The 21,286-nt window shown below is 39.1% G+C and overlaps 3 protein-coding genes across 3 annotated transcripts; 2 read left to right on the top strand and 1 right to left on the bottom strand.

Annotated features, from left to right (window-relative positions):
- The first annotated feature begins 3,875 nt into the window (after positions 1-3,875).
- LOC101293235 (protein SUPPRESSOR OF GENE SILENCING 3-like) lies at positions 3,876-8,488 on the top strand. The gene is made up of 6 exons (XM_004288602.1): positions 3,876-4,033; positions 5,602-6,571; positions 6,718-7,015; positions 7,135-7,379; positions 7,779-7,921; positions 8,042-8,488. The coding sequence occupies exons 2-6, from the start codon at positions 5,603-5,605 to the stop codon at positions 8,268-8,270; spliced, it is 1,884 nt and encodes a 627-aa protein (XP_004288650.1). The 5' UTR covers positions 3,876-4,033; position 5,602; the 3' UTR covers positions 8,271-8,488.
- A 766-nt stretch (positions 8,489-9,254) lies between these two features.
- LOC101292935 (cathepsin B-like) lies at positions 9,255-12,840 on the top strand. The gene is made up of 11 exons (XM_004288601.1): positions 9,255-9,388; positions 9,854-9,907; positions 10,032-10,112; positions 10,234-10,390; positions 10,512-10,516; positions 10,605-10,679; positions 10,802-10,927; positions 11,508-11,726; positions 11,977-12,090; positions 12,173-12,208; positions 12,317-12,840. The coding sequence occupies exons 1-11, from the start codon at positions 9,332-9,334 to the stop codon at positions 12,452-12,454; spliced, it is 1,062 nt and encodes a 353-aa protein (XP_004288649.1). The 5' UTR covers positions 9,255-9,331; the 3' UTR covers positions 12,455-12,840.
- Positions 12,841-12,937: 97 nt separating this feature from the next.
- On the bottom strand, positions 12,938-14,959 carry LOC101292636. Its single transcript, XM_004288600.1, has 8 exons — positions 14,951-14,959; positions 14,809-14,865; positions 14,487-14,581; positions 14,332-14,369; positions 13,824-14,214; positions 13,647-13,728; positions 13,504-13,557; positions 12,938-13,403 (listed from the first exon to the last, which is right to left on the bottom strand). The coding sequence occupies exons 2-8, from the start codon at positions 14,858-14,860 to the stop codon at positions 13,126-13,128; spliced, it is 990 nt and encodes a 329-aa protein (XP_004288648.1). The 5' UTR covers positions 14,861-14,865; positions 14,951-14,959; the 3' UTR covers positions 12,938-13,125.
- Between the last annotated feature and the right edge of the window lie 6,327 nt (positions 14,960-21,286).

Genomic DNA, 21,286 nt, shown 5'->3' with positions numbered 1-21,286 from the left:
GTAGAGAGAATGAGAGGTATACTGAGTAAATTTGGAAGTCTCAATAACCGCATAGACAAATATGTTGTTTTAGGGTCAGTTTGGGGTGCTGGAGAGTAGCTTAAATCTATGAAATAAACTTTTTTAAATTTGTTTTGCTTGATGCCGGGTAGGCTTACCTGGCATTCAAAATCTTCGTACAACTATGCCGGCTTGCTCGGCACAGATAGAAAAGGTTGTTCTCTTATAGGCTTGCTCGAGTATTTGCTTGCCTGTAAATTATAGAAGCTATGGCGTGACTTGCTTGGCATCCTTGAAGTAATGATTTGAAATAACTAGCTATGTACCAAGGGATATGTAGTTTGGCATGGATACAGCCAGCTTGATATTTTGTTGGAGATGGCTATTGGAATTGGAATCCACTCTTTCTCATTGGCCAATTCAGTTGTCAAAAACCCATTGAAGGTTTTTGCTTTTTGTTCACTAAATTTATCTTATGTAGCATTTTGTATGTACTAGTAAGCTTTGATAATTAAGTGTTGCTTGAGGGTTTAGCTTGTTTCTGTATTCTCTGTGAATAGTGGTTTGAATTGGGAACTTAGATATTTGCATTTACAAGAATTGACATGGAATGCTTGATGCACCTGATTTGGTGAAGGGAAATTTAAAGTCTTGAAAGATGTAAAATCTCCATTTACAACCATATTATGGCCACTAACATATTAGCATCATCTGAAGCTAGGTAAAGTGCAGCATTGATGTAAAAATTCAATTAGCTTCTCTACATCAGCTCCTTTGATAATTCCGACTCATTTCTTCAATTACAAATGGGGTTGGAATGGCGGCTGGGGTTGAAGTGCTACGGATATTGGAGCTTTAGTTTAAGTGGTTGGCCTAGATCCCATGCTGGCCTAACTCTGCAGCCAGAGACTTGACACTGCCTATAACAGCAAACTTGGGCAGAGAATGATGTGCTAGCCTTCCCGTTAGTGCTGTGAATGTGATGCTGGCTATGCAGAGAATTGAGCCAGTTTTGTGATGGATCATTACACGGAAGCGTGCTTATTCCTCAAGGTCCACAATGCTTGGGGCAGAGTTACAAGCTACACCTGCATTGCTGTACATAATATCAAGCTGGCTGTTCTTAGAGACGAACACAGATGGTGAAATCTACAACATTGTAAATGTCGAATTCTTTTGTGACATATGAAGCTGGCATTAGGACCAAGCTCCTTTGGTGCTTATATCTAATCAAAAGAGTAGATGTCAATGGAGACTGTCGGGGGCAAAGAAAAACATAGTCGCTTAACGCCAGTTGATGATTCAGAGTTTTGTAACGTAACCTTATTTCACTATAAAAAAAAAAACGTAACCTTATTTCATGTCGAAAATAAGTGACGAAAGGGTGGCTAGCCTAAAAGAGTAGTGGAGGTAAGAGAAAAAAAATCAACAAAATTTTGTAAATTAAGTTGATGTTGTCTGTAACGTAAACCTTATCTTGGTCGAGAGTGAGCAGGAAAAGGGTGTTTGGCAACAAAGAATGGTAGAGGCGAAAAAAATAAAAATCAACAATATCAAGTTGATGATTCAGAAGTAGTAACTTGACATTATTTCTAGTCGAAAGTGAGTAGTGAAAGGATGGTTGGCAACAAATTAGGGAGGCAAATAAAAAAAATTCAACGGACGTCTTGTTTTAAATGCTCTTCAAAAATTACAAAAATCATTAAACCATTGTTAAACAGACAAGGGACTTTTTGTGGGGTTATGATACCAAATGCTCCCCAATTAGTTGGAGTCAAGTTTGTACTCCAAAAAATGTGGGGGGACCGGGTGTTAGGCCTTCAGTTTTCTTCAATAATGCTGCAGTTGCTAAATTAGCTTGGAAAATTATGAATGATGAGAACAAATGGTGGTCTTAGATTATGAGGAAAAAGTATCTTAAACATGCCTCTTTTCTTCAATGCTAAGAAAAAGCAGTCTGGCTCCTTAACCTGGAAAGGCATCCTTATGAGGAAAAAGTATCTTAAACATGCCTCTTTTTTCAATGCTAAGAAAAAACAGTCTGGCTCCTTAGCCTGGAAAGACATCCTTGATGCAAGGGAGCTAATCCTTAAAGGCATAAGATGGATTGTAGGAGATGGAAAAAACATTAAGTTCTAGACCTTTAACTGGGTTTGTGAGATAGCTTTAATTCTTCTTATTCCTGATGATAGAAGAAATATCATTAACATTGATAACTCGGTTGCTGATTATATTTCAAATAAAGCCTGGAATGTACCTAAGCTTTGCAGGTATTAGATCAAGATATTGTCAAGCAAATTACATGTATTCTTTTACCTACAACGGACCAACATGATGAGTATATTTGGGGCCCCTTAGCAAATGGTAAGTTCTCTATTAATTCTGCAACATGGTTGCAATATGATAATTTAGAAAAGCATCATCAATTTGATCTTATTAATAAGATTTGGAAACTTAACATTCCACCTAAAGCTAAAATTTTTGGCTGGCTCTTGATTAGAGGAAGATTAAAAACTAGAGATAGACTCTCAAGATTTGGTCTTATTGATGTAATAGTTGCCCACTTTGTGACAATGATAATGAAACTGCTGATCATTTGTTTGGTTACTGCCAATTTACCACTGAGGTTTGGAGGTTTGCAGGAGTCTCTAGCCCAATTGACTGCCATGAATTACTTAAAGGTCTTTAGAGAAATGTTTATCAATCAACCTTATGATAAAAATCTTTTTGAAAAAGTTCTTATTTTTTGTTGGCTGACACTGTTTGTAAAAATATAATAGTCACAACCTCAAAAGTTGTGGCAATTGCTGCTAGTTACCAAAAAGGAAGTCTTGCTCACTATGATGTTGTTGAGGAGGGAATCAACCAAGCCACTCCTACCACCATGGTGGTCTCCTCCTCTCAATTCACACATCAAGATTAATTTTGATGGCTTAGTTCAAGGGAATTCAGCTGCACGAGGATATGTCTTCAGGAACCATGAAAGCAATGTTATTCTTTCTGGAGTTAAAAGATTGGGAAAGACAACGTACTATACCAACTGCTGAAGCTGTGGCACTAAGAGATAGCTTAGTCAAAATAAAGGAACAATGTTACCAGAATATCCAAGTGGAAGGTGACTCAAAACTGGTAATAGATGTTAATGGGAGAATTAGCACCCCTTGGAGACTGCTCAAGATCATTCAAGGTATCAAGAACATTGCAAGATCCTTCTCTTCTATTTCTTTCAACCATGCATGTGTATAGAGAAGCCAACTTTGTGGCGGACGCCATGGCTCATGAAGGACACAAACTTCCGGATGGTCACATATGGAGTAATAGAATTCCTAGCTTAGCTACTAGAGCTTTGTTTTTTGATAATGTAAACTCGGGTTGTTCGAGAGGTTTCTCTTTGTAATTTTCTTTTCTTTTCATATAAAAAAAAATTCAACAAACGCACAACATAGGTTGATGAGAGGCAGTAACGTAACCTTGTGTTCTATTTGAAAGTGAGCAGTGAAGGAGTTGTTGGCAACATAAAACTAGGGGAGGCAAAAAAATTAAAAAACTCAAAAGAGTCGCATAACGTAAGTTGATGATTTAAAGGTTTGTAACGTAACATTATTTTTAATCGAAAATGAATGGCTAATAAAGGTTGGTGGAGGCAAAACATTGTTAGAGGTGGATTAACACTTAGACGTCATACGGACCGATAACAGTAATTTAGACAACTACGAAATTGACATGTACTATGATCCGAATGCCGCGTGTAAAAAGACAGAGAAAGAAATATTCAGAAATGAAATCGGTAAATTACAATAAAATCAGGTTTAATAACTATTTGGAATCCGGCTTGACCTCCCCACAATAAAAGGGTTGGGTCTCGTGAAGACTTCATTTTCACACTTTTCTTCTCGGTTTCTTTCACTCTTTCCTCTCAGTCTCGGTCACTCTCTCTCTCACGCGGAGGCGCGTGATTCTCAGTCTCCGGCAGATCATCGCGTTCGGCTCTCGCTGGTCATCTTTCTCACGACGATCATATTCTCTCTCTCAGGTATCATCACGTTCGTCGCGTTCTTCTCTTTCTTGTGCATTACTCTCTCAAAAGATTACTTTTCTGTATCTATAGCGAGATATGTGTTTGTAATTGCGAGCTTTGTTTATGAATCTTGTTGTGATTTTCAATTTCATCTCGCTTCGTTAGATTGGAGTGAAATGTGGATTTTTCTTCTTCTTGTTTAAATTCCCCTCTCTCTCTTTCTCTCCTTTCTTGATTTTGACAACTTTATCACTCCAGAATTTTGGATCTTTCAAATTGTGTATAAAAGCTTTGGGAAATTTCTTAGGGTTTACTATTTTCTTTTGTTTGGTTCTTAAAGTAATGATTTTTTTTATTTTTTATTTTTTTTATCTCGTATGGTTTAGGGTTTATGTTTGAGAATCTGGTCTCTAGATGCCCGTGTATAAAAGATTTAGGTTATTTTTTAGGGTTTACTTTTTTGTTTTCTTTGTCTTGATCGTTGGACTGTTAGTTTTTCGATATTATGATAAGGTTGAAACAATGCGGTGAAATAAGAAATTTACTTTATATATATATCACGTTGTTGTCTCAGTTTATGTGACATAAATTTCATGTTGGATATTGAATAGAGGAGTACTCTGACTCATTTGATGTGAGATAGATGACTTGAATAATTCATTTTGTTCACGGGTCTTATGGTTTGAATTTGGCTTAGTAGCTAAAGCTAGAACAGTATTTTCGAAACTCAGTGCAGATGTGGGGTGAAATCTCAACAAGTTTAGCAGGATTAATTGGCAGTTTGCGGCCTTATATATCTATATATAATATATTCTTTTTATATTAAGAAAGAAATCAAGGAAATTTGGAGTGTTGGGACTGTCAGAATAGATGCAAAACTACATTCTGTATTTTTTGGGACATCAAAACTTTCATTCATTGCCAAATTTCCTTGAACATTATTCCAGTGTTTTTATAAGTTGCGTTTTGAAGCGGACAAGCGGTCTTAATGAATTTAAAATATTTTATGGTTGGATTGTTGAAATTATTTTATCATTAGATTAGCTTATACTATATCTCAAGTATTATCATGATTTAAAGTGAATTAAGGAACTCTCTCTGATTCATTTGTTATACCATGTTTGCCATTATTTTGCTGCATTAGAAAATGGATGTGGGCTCTCAGTTAATCGTAGCTACAACGATATTTTGTATTTTCTTGGACTTTAATTGTTCATGTGATTTCAAATTCCTTTGGAACAATTATTATTATTATTATTATTATTATTATTATTATTATTATTTTTCAGACTTTATTGGAACTTGTAGTTCAAAGCTGGCATAGTAGGTTAAGTGACGTATGCTTATCTGCTGATGATTTTCCAACTCCATTCATAGTGTTTCAGTTGATCTGGTGAAATGTATAGCATCATATACAATTGTGGATAGCTAATGAAAGGGCATAGACAGCCTTTTTGTATTTATTTTTTTTCTGATTTACTTGCTTTACCCTGATCCTGTAATATAATTTACATATATAGTTTAAATGTTGTTATCATGAACTTCAATATGAAATGATTATTGAGAAAATAATTTCTGTGTAGGATGAGTTCAAATCGAGGTGGTGGAAATCCCAAAGGAAAGCATGCCTCTGAAGTCAATAGCCCTAAGGTTGAGCAGTTGAGTCAGGATATAGGAGAAATTAACCTGGGTTCAACAGAAGATGATGGAAATTGGGAGGAGGTAATTGGCAGGAAATCGAAAAACAGGGCTGGAAGCGCTGCTGCAAAGCCATGGGGTTCTCCAAGTTTTACTTCTAAATCTTGGGGACAGCAAGATGCTCAGAAGCCAAGTATGCGGAGCATTGGTGGATCAGGACGGGCTGCTGGGAACTCCTGGGCATCACAAGCTGTTGATTCTAGAAAACCGGCTGGGAGAGGAAATGGCTGGCAACAATCTACTGCTAGGAGTTATGATAATAGGTCTATGGCCCCACAGCATGCAATTCCTCCCCCACTGGACCATGGATGGAACTGGCAGTCTAGGGCTGGTTTTACTCAACCCAAGGGTCCAGAAGATAACAAGGACAACTATGCGGCTGCTGTGGATGATGATAAGGATGATATATCTGATGGTGATTCTGATGATGATCTATCTGATGAATTTGACTCAGATGCAAGTGTGAAGAGCCATGGAACTAGAAAGAAGAACCGGTTGCTCAAGAAATTTTTCGAGGTATTGGATAGCTTGACTGTTGCAGAGATCAATGATCCTGTGAGGCAATGGCACTGTCCTGCTTGCCAAAATGGTCCTGGTGCCATTGACTGGTACCGAGGCCTCCAGCCCCTCATGACCCATGCCAAGACCAAAGGTTCAATAAGGGCGAGGCTCCACAGAGAGCTTGCTGAACTTTTGGATGAGGAGTTGAGGAGGAGGGGAACGACAGTTGTGCCTGCTGGTGAATCATTTGGAAAATGGAAAGGTCTAACTGTTGAGGAAAAAGACCATGAAATTGTGTGGCCACCAATGGTTATTATCATGAATACCAGGCTTGAACAGGATGAAAACGATAAGGTAGATTGAGTTTCTCTCGCTTTAAAGTTGGATCAGTTCATTTTATATGGTCAGATTGTTACAAATACACTGTAATGGTCTCTGAATGTTCATATATTTGTTGTCGTTTTGGTTTTCATTATCCCCTCCCCTGCTTTGAATTTCAGTGGCTTGGCATGGGTAATCAAGAGCTGCTTGACTACTTTAGCTCGTATGCTGCTGCGAGGGCTAGACATTCTTATGGACCACAAGGGCACCGTGGTATGAGCCTCCTAATATTTGAGGCATCTGCAAGAGGTTATTTTGAGGCGGAGCGTCTGCATAGGCATTTTATAGAGCAAAGGACAGACAGGGATGCTTGGGATCGTAGTAGTCGTGTGTTATTTCATCCAGGAGGGCAGCGCCAGCTGTATGGGTACATGGCAAGGAAAGAAGACATGGATCTGTTTAACCAGCATTCCCAAGGTCTCTCTCTCTCTCTCTCTCTCTCTCTCTATGTTGGACATCCTGTATGTGGATGTTCGACATCTTGACTTTTTTTCTTCTTCAATTTATTGGCTGTTATATCTTTTGTTACTATTTAGGTAAATCCAAGCTGAAGTTTGAGATGAGGTCATATCAGGAGAAAGTTGTGAATGATCTTAGGCAAATGAGCGAGGACAATCAACAGCTTATCTGGTTGAAGAACAGGGTTGTTAAAGAACAGAGGCATGCAAAAGCTCTTGAAGAGTCTCTTGAATTTGTTAGTGAGAGGCTCCGCAAAACAACTAAGGATAATCGAATTGTGATACAGAGGACCCAAGCCCAACAAGAAGAAACTCTGGAAGCGGTAATACTCTCTATGGTGACATATGATTACACCTTAAGGATTGGATTCAAAACTCTGACGTAGTTTAAGTAACAGTTGGCAAAAGACTATCTAGGGGGTTTATGACTTGTGATGCTGTGGTTTATGACTTGTATGCTTTGGTAGGGATTTGAAATTGTTTAACCATTCTTTTGTTTTGTTTGAAATGGTTTCACCAAACTAGTTGCTAGACATAGGCATACAAATCAGCAGTCTCTTTGTCAATAGACTGCTAGTGTGCTATGCATATCAATTTTATTTTCAAGTATTGATTTTAAAAGTTTTAAATGTTTTATTCTTATCTCTTTTGTTGTGGAAGATGCTCTAGTTGTTTTCTACATTTTTTTTGTCTTATACTTGAGTGTTTACTTCTCTGAGCAGATAAAAGAGCAAGAACAATATTTCCAAGACCAAATCAAAATCATTCGTGAATCAAGGGATGCTAAGGAAGAAGGTTTTGAGAGGCTGCAGCAGGAGCAGCGTGAGAAGGTGAAGCAGTCACATGGCCAGCCTTCAAATGACAGGTAAATTGGTTTTGTCGAGGAATATGGTGGATAACCTTTGCATACAGAGGACTGGTATGGTGGTTTTAAATTGAAAAGTCACCTGGTGCTTTGTTTGATTCATACTCCTTATGGTTGTAGGTCGGTGGAAATTGCAAACTTCATTGAGGCCCAAGATAAGGAGATGGAGGGTTTTGTGGCAGAGAGGGACATGCTGATGAAAGTTTATGGCGAGAACAAGGCTGCAATGAAGCGGAGGCACTGGGAGGAGGAAGTCGGTCTGGAGAAAGAGTTCGATGACAAATTAACCCAGCTCATGGATAAATACTCCAAGGTTCAGCCCGAAGCATCTGCCAACTTTGAGGGTTGAGGTATAACTAGACTGCATTTTAGGACGGAGGCAATAACTAGTAACAACGGAACTTTAGGGCAGTTTATGAAAACTTTTGTGTTCTGGTTGATGATAGCCTGACAGAGTTTTACAGTAAACAATGCGCTTATAAGCAGCCATTTAAATAGTACTATGCATGTTGTGGTTGCCTTACGGTGTTGGGTTATATTTATCAATCATGGCATGGTATTATCTTCAGGTAGTGATCTTCCTTGAAATGTTGTGTTTCCCATTTACTTGTGTTATCTTGGTAGAAAAATCGATCACTATGTTTTTGATATACACAAAAGAAGACCATGCAATAGACTTGGATACGCAGCACATGAATGCTCCTGGGGGTGCCAAGTCCTAACGAAGCCTTCACCATTCCTGTCACTGGTGATTGGAAGCTGTACATCAACCTTATTAGAGGCAGCACCTGTTGAAACTAGCCAAGATTTTAACAAGAAAACTTGTTTACTTGCACATTGAAGGATGCTGCAGGGGAATTTGAGCTGAATACTCTAGGAGGTCCAACGTTGGATTTTCCGCTTTTGAAATTACTGGATAATTTTATCCTATTTTTTCAACAGTTGATGTTTACATGCACGTAAAAATGGAGATGCGAGCTACTAGGAACACAGCCCCTACACACGAGACTAGTTGAAAAGTGAAAACAATATTAACCGTTTGGTTTTTACTTTTAGCCCAAAGAATAGCATTTACCAACAGGTAAAAAAAGTGACCAACCGCAAGTCCGCAACAGGTACAGTGATTGGTTCCGCGGTTGCGGCAAAGGCCAGAAAGAAACAGATACGTCACACTCCGCGATACGGTGTCGTTTGTTGCGTGCACACAACAGAAAAAGAGGAGAAAAAATGAATCCCGCCAATAATTGTGGACTTGTTCTGTGTGTCAGTGTCACTATCGTTATCTTGTTTTTCCGATTACCAATATTCTCTAATTTTAATAAATTATTAAATTAACGAGTATTCGTAAAGTCATAAATAAATAGGGAGAGACCTCAAAGCTTTAAGCTTGCTTCTTCCCCGCAGACGACGATGACGGCGAAGCTCTCGTTTCTGGCTCTCTTCTTACTTGTAGGTGCCGTTTCGCAGGTTCGAATCCAATCCTTCGATCTTCGTTGTATTTATTTCTAGCTCACCTTTTGATTTTTGAAATCAATTGTATCCGAAGAAACTGTTATTTATTCCACGCAGTAAACAGCAAAATTGATATAACTGATTGGATCGATTGAAAGAAATCAGCAATTAAATCCGAGGCTTATTTGCTTTTTTGCAAACTCTACCTACTGATTGTATCTGGAATTTGAATCTGTGTAAGCTGTATCCGGATGAGTTATGAAATCATATGTTGTTGTGTTTATTGGAGTTGAAATCATTAGTCATAAGAGGAAATTATGTTTTTTTTCTTCTTCTTTTGTACCGCTTTATTTGTGATAGGATTTTGTGTTGAAGGTTAAATGCGAGTTGGTTGGATGCATGATTTCGTTGACTTGCTTTTACTATGTTACTCATCATGATAGTTACTATTAACAATCTAATTGGTTCTTCTTTCGACAGTTTGTTGCAGCAAAACCACTTTCCCAGAGTAAGCTCCAGTCTCCTCTTCTTCAGGTATGTTTTTTCCATCTTGCTTGGTGAGATGTTGGCAGCTTCTCGTTCAGTGCAATTGTAATTTTCAACAAATTCCCGCTGTGATATTTTTAAAATTTTGGCTAATGTCACCATTGCCCTGTAGGAGTCAATCATTAAGGAGATAAATGAAAACCCTGAGGCGGGATGGCAAGCTGCTATGAGTCCTCGCTTCTCCAACTACACTGTAAGTCTTTAACTGGTGGCATCTTCTGTTTGATAATATACAAGACTTTTCATCTCACAAACTGATATATTGGTTTCTACATTTGACTCCTAGCTCTCACAATTTCCTTTTCATTGCACAGGTTGGTGATTTTATGCACATTCTGGGAGTCAAACAAATACCTAAAAAGGAGTTGCTAGGTGTACCCGTTGTAAGTCATCCAAAAACTTTGAAGTTGCCAAATAGTTTTGATGCAAGAGAGGCTTGGTCTCAGTGTAACACCATTGGAAGAATTCTAGGTTGGTAAATTCTTTCATTTATATGTTTTTAATCGAGGTCAATTAAATTAAAAACGTAAGGTTCTGATTCTTTGTCATTGCCATTTGTATGTCAAATGCTGGATCAATTTCTCCAATGAAGATCAGGTAACAATTTTTGTATACATGTCCATTACATCTCGTCACACAAATGTATTCCAAAAGTTAAAGGCAAATTTTCTTTTTGAATATTTAGGGTCACTGTGGCTCTTGCTGGGCTTTTGCTGCTGTTGAAGCACTATCAGATCGTTTCTGCATCCAATTTGGGAAGGTAATCGAAATATTCATTGATAACCTCTTCACTGCTTCTCTTGTTCATTATTCATTGTTTATGTGCATATTACTTCATTTACTTGTAGATTTTGTTCAACTTCAACCTCTTTTTTATTGCAGAACACATCTCTGTCGGTTAATGATCTCTTAGCATGCTGTGGTTTTATGTGTGGAAATGGTTGTGATGGTGGAATTCCAATTTATGCATGGCGTTACTTTGTCCACCACGGTGTTGTCACTGAAAAGGTAGCAAGCTGTTATCAGATTACTAGAGTCTGATGTTAATTTTCTTTGATTAGTCTGAAATATATGATCTTATTAGGATGGCTTTATTTTTATATTTAAATGGAGAAGAACTCAATAAAAAAGTAAGAAAAAAAAGGAAAAAAAAAAAGAACGAAGAAGAAGAAGACATGGATACCTTCACCTTTTGATTTAGCATCTACCTGTTATATATTAATATCAAAAGTCATGTTAGATATATTTTGATTATAAGCAGTACTGATCCTAACCCTCCCAGAAAAAGCGAAGTCTACCTGGTATGATATCTATTGCGGACCTTAGACGCAAGGCTTTTACGATGAAGGACCGTTTCTAATTTTCCCGAAAAGCAGTCTTTCTGCAAGTCTTTCTTGTGATAGGAACCTTTTAGTTCATACAAGCAGGAATTAATTTTAACTACCATTTGTCGGTTATTTTTCTAGACATAATGGGTCCTGTGTTCCTCTCGATTTCAGTACCACTGAAATTGCTCATATAAAATTCAAGGTTCTCTATTTACTTCTCTATTCCAGCATGAGGTCCTCATAATTATTAAATCTGGCAGTGTGACCCATACTTTGATCAAACTGGCTGTTCCCACCCTGGTTGTGAGCCTGCATATCCTACACCAAAGTGCGTTAGGAAGTGTGTAGATGGGAACCAGATGTGGAAGCAGTCAAAGCGTTACAGTGTCAGCGCATATAGGATCAATTCTGATCCACACAGTATTATGGCAGAAGTCTATAAGAACGGACCAGTTGAAGTTGCCTTCACCGTTTATGAGGTAAGTTCTTTCATATTTTTGTACTTGAATCCATGAGCTGTTTCGCATATGCATATTAGCAAGACAAGTACTTTGGTGGGTCTTGTCAACTGTCGTACTTGAATCCATGAGCTGTTTCGCATATGCATATTAGCAAGACAAGTTCATGTGGATTGATTTACAAGACGGCAACACAAGTACTAATTAGCATTATTCTTGTCAGAATGTGCTGGGTTGATCTGATACTTAAAATAATCCAATCGTTTTACAGGATTTTGCATACTATAAATCTGGAGTTTACAAGCATATTAAAGGTGATGTTCTGGGAGGTCATGCTGTTAAGCTAATTGGGTGGGGCACATCCAGCGCTGGGGATGACTATTGGGTATGTTTATGTGCTATTATTTTCTGCAAGCTTAAAGTTTCTCAGTCTATGTTTTGACCATGTACTCTTTCTTGTGTTTCAGCTTCTTGCAAATCAGTGGAATAGAAGCTGGGGAGATGTATGTTTCCATTTAATAGTTTCACTTTGAAATAGCTATTTATTCTTTGTTCAAATATCCAGGATAACTCATAACTGTGTCGTCTATTGTGAATGTCATGTCGTGCAGGATGGTTACTTCATGATCAAAAGAGGAACAAACGAGTGTGGAATCGAAGAAGACGTGGTTGCTGGTTTGCCTTCATCTAAAAATGTTATGAGCGAAGTCTCAAGCATGGGTGCTTTTGGGGATTTTGCTTCAATTTGACTGGCGTCTGTTGATTTCTACTCGTGATATTCATGAAGCAACTAAATGCTGGCTGTGTGCAACTGTAAACATAGTCTTAGTTGATACATGTCCTGATAGGGGACACTACTTTCCACAAACAATATGATAATAATGAGCTGATTTCGTATCGGAAATGGCTTGTATACTAGAACATTGATTCAAAGAATGTAAGTTTGGCATCATGATTTCAGTTTTCAGTGGCTAACAATGTCTTTGAAATGGTAACTGTAATCTTGATAAAAGATTTTGTATTTTCTAACCAGGAAAGAAAAAGTGTGACTTTCGATGTCAGATGGCAAAATGTTCAAGTTATAACTATCAACCTGATATGAAGCCACGTTTACCGTAAACTATTTCTTGGAAAGAGAATGGATAATCCTTTGCGAGATTCTTAGGGTTTTCAAGGAGCTCTTGATGATCACTAGCATGCAAAAATTAGTCAGGGCTTCTATGTGTAGAATTGTAGACAGTGAAGAACTCATATTATTGAAGTTCCAAATAGAAAAGTTTCAGATACCTACAGTACTCGAGTACTATCGAACTGACTACTGCAACCTGATTGAAGCCAGGCTGAAGAATTATCATCAGCTAATGGGAACAAGAACTATATAGAGCTCAAAACTTTACAGTGTTAAAAATATAGATCATTTTCAATTCTTCATCCTTCTACGCTGAACACGTTGAACGCGCTGCTGAAGAAGATCTTTTCTATTCACGCCTCCAAGTACAATAGGTTTCTTTATTTTGCCCCCTAATGTCCATTCCATTTTACAATTTTTGCAGTGATATCTGGGGCCAGCTATCCGTTTGGCTTTCAAAACACTGAATTTAGTGTTATTAGATTCACACCTTGGACACTGCAATTTCTGAAGCTTACGAAACCCTGCTCTAATCTGCCGGACGGCATCAATAGTAATAGGACCTAAAGCTGCAGGGAAATATGCTTAAATTGTTATACAGTAGAGTTTGTAGAGATATACCAAAAGTTCAAATGACATGTCAGAATTATCGTCAAGTGATTGACAGACCTTGAAGCTTTGCCTTGACTTGTTGGATTGCTTCATCTGTAGGAGGTCCTGAAGCTGGACGAAAATAATGTCAGAAGTGTTGTTATAGTGAGGATCTCTAACAATCCAGAGTTCCTCATTATTTGTCAAGTTATTTGGCAAACCTTGAAGTTGTTCGATCATATGTATACATTCACGGACTGCTTCATCAGTAGAACTTAACATATCTACATTTGATCTGAGTTCCTACAAAATTAAGTAGAATCTTTCAATCGTATGTGATAAACAAGCATCCTGTACAGAACCTTGAACACTGAACAACTATTCTATGAGAAACGTACCAGAAAAATCTGGCTATTTTCTAAAACAGGTTCTTCTTCCTGCATCTGGATTGTTGCTTGGCCAGCTTGCATATTTGGTGGTTCAAATTCCTGAACATGGATTCTTGCTTGGGCAGGTTGCAAATTTGGCTGTTGTATTTCGTTCACCTGGATTACTTCTTGGGCAGGTTGCAAATTTGGCTGTTGTACTTCCTGCACCTGGATTGTTTCTTGGATGGGTCTCAAATTTGAATGTTGTACTTTATGCGCATGGTTTCTCAAACTCCGAAGCTCTAGCAACATCTGGGTGTTTGCTTGGGTGAGTTTGAAATTTTGTTTCTCTAGTTTATTGACAATGATTTTCAAGCTATTTAGCTCTTCGAAATCTATCATGTACGATTCAATACGCTTACTTCCGAACATAATTAAGCAAAACAATAGAGGAAAGAATTACCAGACCAGATTGGAAATAATAATGAGATCCAATTCACCCAAAAAAGAAAAATGTATGTACATTTCAAAAGGATACTCTTTGTCTGCAACAAGCTTCATGAGTGTCTTGTTTTCCTGAGACAACATTTCAGAGAATCAAAGTGAACAACACCACCAAACAACAATGCTCAAGCATGAGTTAAGCTCTTAAAGTCCACATGAGAGTAAGAGACACAACTAGGAACATATTACCTCGTGTAGGTCTTTAAGGTGTTGCAGCAACCTCGTCCTCTGGGGACCTTCAATTGAAGATCCCTCTGACATATTCCCTCTTGTTCTACTGGTACCTAATAACCCCACCAAATATCTCCATCATATTACAAACCTCGCACTATAAAAATCCCAATTTCAAACCAAACCAAAACCCATCAACAAGTAGCACCTAAAAGACCACAAAACCCACAACTCCTCACATTTTCTGCTACATTCTATATGAACTTAACCAATTAACAAGGCCATAATCTCAATCAACAAGCGAGACAACAAACCAGAGAAAAATAAGAGATTGATTTACCTCGAGAGGCTTCGATCTCGGTCTCAGAATCAAGAAGGGTGAAATCAGCCATGGCTTCTGTAATGGGTTTGGATGAGATGGAGGGAAAGATGAGAAATTTGATTAACACAGGATGAACAAGTTTCAAAGGGTAAATACCAACCAGTGTTTAGGCGCCAGGGGGATACAGCATTTCCTATCAACGCAGTCGTCGACTTTTACTTTTCGAGGAGGAAACCATCTGGAACCATTAGTGTAGAACAAGAAGAGGGGGACTAAATTTGCATACATTCTCAAGTACAGGGACAAATTTGAAACTCATGAACACAAATTTGTAATACGACCATGGACTAGAATGCAATTAAGAGCATTTGTGAGTCGTTCTTTTTTTAAAAATAAAAAAAAATTAAATAAAATCACACACTGTTAAAGTTACGTTTGCACAGTCATGTTCACCTGATCAGTTATTGATCAAGAGAACACTATTGTACGTTTGTAAGTCTGAACTCGGGTGTGATTCACGAATTTAGATTAAGTTTCTTTAAGCTCTCACATCAGTTTCATTAAAATCCAAAGTTCATGATTGATCCGTCCTTTTTTGAGCGGGCTTGTAGTTAGTAAATACGACGCTCAAGGTCTTCTTATATACTCATCTAACGGCCTTGATTGTGTTTTAAAAATCACGGTGCCACAAATCCCACAATAGAAATTTCAGATATTAACCCAAACCCGGAACTGCAGCCACAACCCAAACTCTCCTTGTTAGGAGCAAAATCCATAAAAACTAAGGAAAACTAGGAAATTAAGAGAAATCTAGGGATAAACTAAACACATTCATATCATATCATTCGTTCCTAACTGATTTAGAGAAGTTTACAGACTTTATAGATCTAGAGAGTAACTATTTCGTAACTACCTACTTGGGCCGAATGAGACTTGGTAGTTGGTACTATCCTAATACAAAGTTGGGCTAAGCCCCATACACCATACCTACTAACATGAAAGAGGAATACAAATTAGTATCCTATCACTCCTCTTATCCTCTTTTTCCAAACCCTAAGCCGCTTTTAGTTTACACAAAATAGCTTCTCAATTTTTGTATTGAGACATGAACAACAGATTAGATTGAATAAGCGTCAATATAATCCTTCTCTTGTTATTATTAAATAGTACGTGTTTGATTAAATGGAGGTGACGATGGAGAGTAGTAGCATTTTGGATTTTATTGACACACCAGCGCTCTTCCCCTGGGTGGAGGAGAAGGAAGAGTATTTGTACATTCAATTCAAGGACCATCTGACCCAGGTGAATCTTGACCAACTGGAGCGGAAGGAGGAACCTAAGTTGGAAATAGTTGCAGATTACCGAACCAAGGGTCTCCCCCTAGGAATGTGTCCGTTCTTTGAGATTTGTGGTAAAAAGTACATGGTTAGTGGAGAGAGGAATCCGTCCGTATAAGTGTGAATGTTGTCTCGCCTCGGACTCTGAGCAATCCGACTTAGACCAATCCGATTTCCTCAATTCTCAAATTTTTATTTTGGATCCCTCCACCGGAAACATCACTGTTGATACTCGTTTTCCCAAACCGAATGCAGCCAAGACCAATCCCAGAGTCTTGGCTACCATTGACCAAAAGGTTTACGTACTCGGTACTCATGCTTATTACTATGAAGACGTGCTTCCAAATCCGACGTTCGAGTGCTTCGATGTTATTCAACAAAGGTGGGAGGCTCTGCCTGCTCCTCCTTTTTATGATGAACATCCTTACACAGATCGGTTGCCATTACTTATCATTATCATTTTGTGTTTGGCTGAAATATTTTTGTGTTCAATTTTACGGGACTCTACTGTTTCAACATGGATCGACCCAAAACGGATGGGAAAGCATTCTCCATTCAAAATGGTGCCGTGATTTCAGACACGTGCCTCGTTTTGACCCTGATTCAGACTATGAAGAAGATTTCGGCGACTACAAGTCTGAGTGTCTGACGGTGACCCGGGGGCACCTTTCCCACCCGTATCTCCCTACCACTCTATTTGCTTTGTAGATCTAGGAGAAGGGTTGGCTGGTTATATCTTTGATCGACATGGCAACGTCATGTTCCAACAGCGGCTCCAACATCATTTTAATCATCTTCCTTCTCCGAATCCGAGAAGGTTTGGGGGAAAAGTTGTTCATGTGGGTGGTGACAAGTTTTGCCTCATTTTGTCAGGAAGAATTAACAATCGGTCTCGGTCGTTGGCTGTGGCAACCTTTCAGCTAACCTTTAGTATGCTGTTTTTTGATCTTCTATTCAACCAGGTTGAGCTATCTTATCATCAGTATGATGACATTGATTCAATAACCGCTAATCTTCATGCACAAGAGAAGGACCACAAGTCTCCAATGCCATATGATTTCACAAGTTTGTAGGATGCTTTCGTCATGTATGGTCTTCTCAATGCAATTCCTTTTTGTTCTGCTTGTTAAACAGTTTGATACGTGTTATTTTGTTCTGTCAACAAGAGTATCATGTTTCAAATACGCATTGTCAAGACCCACCCCGAATTTCACCCTGAAACCCGAAGTAAATCCTGCGGGGACCACCTCCAAGGAAAATTTACCGAAAATTCGACATAACCTTCTTTGAAAATGGACAACCCTTCCTAAGAAAACCTGCATACACTTCTGATAAACCAAATCCAACCTTAAACTCCAGGAGCCTTCATGCTCCCCCAAATCACAACATCTCCCAATTATTTAAATATCTACACAAATCTCATATCCAACCATTTATAGGTTCAGAGCAACACTAATAGAAAGAAAGGAAACATAATAAATTAACAAACAGAAGCTATATGATGACTATGCCTCATCTCCATATACGCCCGACATCAACTATGCAATCCTGCAACTGGGCATTTTAAAACGAAGGGCCCAGGGGAAAGACATTTGAAACCGTTAGAGTGAGTGGACAAAAACATAAATTTAATGAAAATATTTATGCTTTCCCAATTTACATTTCCATAAAAAATATGCTGCATGCGACAGCCCAAAAACGCTCAACACAAAAACTGGAAATTTCATGATTAGCTTCGGCCAGTCTCCAAAGCTCAATAAAATACAGCCTCTCAGGCTAAAATACAAATATATATGTATGTATCTATACTCGTCCATACTCCTTGTATGAATTCTTATGAAAAATATAAGAAAAATAGAAGTTATACAAGGCTACTACGCTTGCGTCCAACGCTCACGTCACACCTTAATGCGGTGATACACTACGCCATTAAGGTGGACAGACGGGTGTATAAATATGTGCCCATACCCCCTATATGAATTAAATACTCATATAGGGCTACTACGCTCGCGTCTAACGCTCACGTCACACCATAATGCGGCTATATGCTACGCCATTAAGGTGGACAGACACATATGGCTAGCTAGCATTCCTTCATATACATATTATTCTTTCCAAATAACACGATAGCCATTAAAAATGAGAACATTGACTTCTGAAAATGACTTCGCGAAAATAAACAATTCCACATTGATATTCAATAAAATCAATCATTTAATATAGAATCACCGCATGCATATATTTTAAAACAAAAGTCCACTCACAACTTTAGGCCTAAGCCCGACGTCGAACCGAGACCTCTTCCACTCGAGCCTCCTCACGTCCTGATCCAAACATATAATTAATTTCCCAACTAAAAATCCAATATTTACACAATAGGCAAAATTAACCGAGAGCCATAAACACGCTAATCATTGCCTAACTTCGATATTCTTAAATCGAAACGACCCAAACTTTAATACCATACTTGGCAGTCGTAATTACAACCTCCCCAGAACAACGACTTAGATCCTACGACCGGAATCTACATTATTTAACCGCCAAAAAAACTAAACTTCGGAAATTCCCAAACCTATCCAAAACTCATCCAAAAATTCCATAACTCACATCAATAAACTCCCCTTCATATTCCACACTTAAAACTATACAAAACTCCCAAACAGCGACGGCGCCGGCAGCGGCCTCCGGAGGCCGATTCCGGCGACCTCCAATGCCTATAAAATTTTGACAGAATAATCTCCTCATCATGCTCTACAACTTTTCTAACTAGCACAACACCCAATTTCAAGCCTAACTAGGCCAATCGAATGAAAAGACACTAGAAAACCCTAGAGCTTCCACTCACCGGTTCTCCTTACCTAGACCATGAGAGGGCGAGCTCTTTGGAGGGATTGCTGCACGGGAGGAGAGCTTCACAACGAGCCAAGACTTGCCGGCTATGGCGGCCGGAGGAGGGAGCTCCGGCGAGAGGACAATCGGCTTCCAAGGAGGACTTCCTCCTTTCGGTGGGGTTGCAGCGCCGCTCACCAGCCCAGGAAGGCAGCGGGGAGGACGACGGACCGTGCTGGAGTGGTGCGGCGTCCCTGCTTGGCCGGACGACGGCGGCGGGCGCTGGTCTTCCGGCGAAGTGAGAGAGAGCTCGGGAGAAGAAGAACCGGGGAAAGAAAAGAGAGAAGGAGAAAAAGAGGAGAAGAAGAGAAGAAAATAGGGTTTGGGCCTCACACCAACCCGGCCCAACACCACAATTAAATCCAACTCCACCATTAAAACACCTTAAAAATAAATACTCTAATAAAAATTACTTTTTACTAGCTAAAATTTACCATTTTTACCATCGTCATATTTTTCTCCTACGAATAATCCTCCGAAAATAACAGTCCCCAAAACCCCTCTAGGGACCAATTAAACTATAACCTCAATGACAGAGACGGTAAAATTCTTATTATAATCAAGCTAGTAAATAAGGTAAATATTTTAGGGTCGGGATGTGACACGCATGATGTTCCATTCAAAGAAGGGAAGCGTTGGATTGCGCCCCAGTACCGTACGCCATAATGGGCCTGAGACACGTGGCTCTATATCATCCATAAGATTTAAAATCTAAGGGCATATACGTAAATCTCTGCATAAATTATGTTAGCAGTACAATTTCCGTTATAGTTAACCTTTAAGGGCGTTTATGTCAAATTGATCCGATGGCTTTCACCATCTCCGTCTACCTCCACGCCACAAGCTTCTTCTGTGAGTCCGATTTCTCCTACCTCCACCACCTCGACTCGATTGGTAGCTCAGGTGCTCGTTCTCTAAATCGAGTATAGGCTCCCTGGAAAGATGTGTGTGTGTGTGTGTCTATATATATATATAATAGACAGGGCCCTTTCAATGAGGGATCCCTATTTTTTGTCACTTTTAGGGATATGCCCACACCATTAGATCTGTTTTTTAATGGGCTTGGATGGCTGAGATTAAAACAAAAAATGGATGAGATTAAAACAAAAAATTTAACACTTATGTTAAACTTACACCGTTCAAGATCATTAAAAATAAATCAAATATTTGGATGACTTAACAATCACCAAATTTTCTGAAATTTGCAGAAGTGATATACTCATATACACCTATAAACTGAATGGTAGAAATGTGATTTAGTAATCGGGAAGGGCACTGTGTGTGTGTATATATATATATCGCTTCTCAGCTGCGGACGTCCGCATTTATTCTTACGGTGCGGATTTCCACTTTACACTCACTTTTCAATCAAATTTTCACATCTCCACCGTCTAGTATTTAGATACTAATGTATAGATCATCTCTGTAAAATTTCAGCCAATTTGGTTATCATTAAAACACTCAAAACTATGTTTTACTGTTATAAACATGAACGGTTCAAATTCGACAGAATTATGTTCATCCACAGAAAAACACAGTTTGAGTGCCTTAATGATAACCAAATTGGCTGAAATTTTGCAGAGATGATTTATACATTAGTATCTAAATACTAGACGGTGGAGATATGAAAATTCGATTGAAAAAGTGAGTGTAAAGTATAAAATCCGCACCGTAAGAATAAATGCGGATATCCGCACCTGAGAAAATCTGTATATATATATATATATGACGTCCCTCCGTTCTCCACCTGACGACTCCGACGACGGCGCTCCTCCACCCGAGCGGACACCAGAGGCGTCCCCGGATCACTCGCCGGCAAGGGAAAGTGATCGGGGACGCCTCTGGTGTCCGCTCAGGTGGAGGCGTGCCGTCGCCGGTGCCGGACGATGGAGAACGGAGGGACGTCTACACTGTATGCCCAATGCGGACGTCCGCTTCTGAACGGCTCCGTGTGTATATATTTATTTATATAGTCCGGATCAGCCCGTTCTCCATCGGACGGCTCCGACGACGGCGAGCCTCCATCCTAGCGGCCTCCAGCAGCGTCCCCGATAACTTTCCCTTCCCGGCGAGTCCGTCAAATTCCAGTTTTCTGGCGAGATTGATTTTGTTTGAAGTTTAGGGTGATCTCACCGGAAAACTGGAATTCGACGGACTCGCCGGGGAGAGAAAGTGATCGGGGACACTATTGGAGTCCGCTAGGGTGAAGGCGCGCTGTCGTCGGAGCCGTCCGGTGGAGAACCGGTAGAGACGTCCGCACTTTAAGGGTT

This window comes from Fragaria vesca, linkage group LG1 (genome assembly GCF_000184155.1).
Source record: "Fragaria vesca subsp. vesca linkage group LG1, FraVesHawaii_1.0, whole genome shotgun sequence".
NCBI lineage: Eukaryota > Viridiplantae > Streptophyta > Magnoliopsida > Rosales > Rosaceae > Fragaria > Fragaria vesca.
The sequence above is the reverse complement of the archived record's forward strand: the minus strand, read 5'-3'. Positions and strand labels throughout refer to the sequence as shown.

Excerpts from the sequence above, each read along its gene's own strand:
- LOC101292935 (XM_004288601.1), top strand. The coding sequence starts at position 9,332 with ATGACGGCGAAGCTCTCGTTTCTGGCTCTCTTCTTACTTGTAGGTGCC. Across the intron at positions 11,727-11,976 it reads TTGCCTTCACCGTTTATGAG|GATTTTGCATACTATAAATC; the intron begins GTAAGTTCTTTC and ends ATCGTTTTACAG. Across the intron at positions 12,209-12,316 it reads GGAATAGAAGCTGGGGAGAT|GATGGTTACTTCATGATCAA; the intron begins GTATGTTTCCAT and ends CATGTCGTGCAG.
- LOC101293235 (XM_004288602.1), top strand. The coding sequence starts at position 5,603 with ATGAGTTCAAATCGAGGTGGTGGAAATCCCAAAGGAAAGCATGCCTCT. Across the intron at positions 6,572-6,717 it reads AACAGGATGAAAACGATAAG|TGGCTTGGCATGGGTAATCA; the intron begins GTAGATTGAGTT and ends TTTGAATTTCAG. Across the intron at positions 7,016-7,134 it reads GTTTAACCAGCATTCCCAAG|GTAAATCCAAGCTGAAGTTT; the intron begins GTCTCTCTCTCT and ends GTTACTATTTAG.
- LOC101292636 (XM_004288600.1), bottom strand. The coding sequence starts at position 14,860 with ATGGCTGATTTCACCCTTCTTGATTCTGAGACCGAGATCGAAGCCTCT. Across the intron at positions 14,215-14,331 it reads AAGCTTGTTGCAGACAAAGA|TAAGCGTATTGAATCGTACA; the intron begins GTATCCTTTTGA and ends TATGTTCGGAAG. Across the intron at positions 13,558-13,646 it reads TATGATCGAACAACTTCAAG|CTTCAGGACCTCCTACAGAT; the intron begins GTTTGCCAAATA and ends ATTTTCGTCCAG.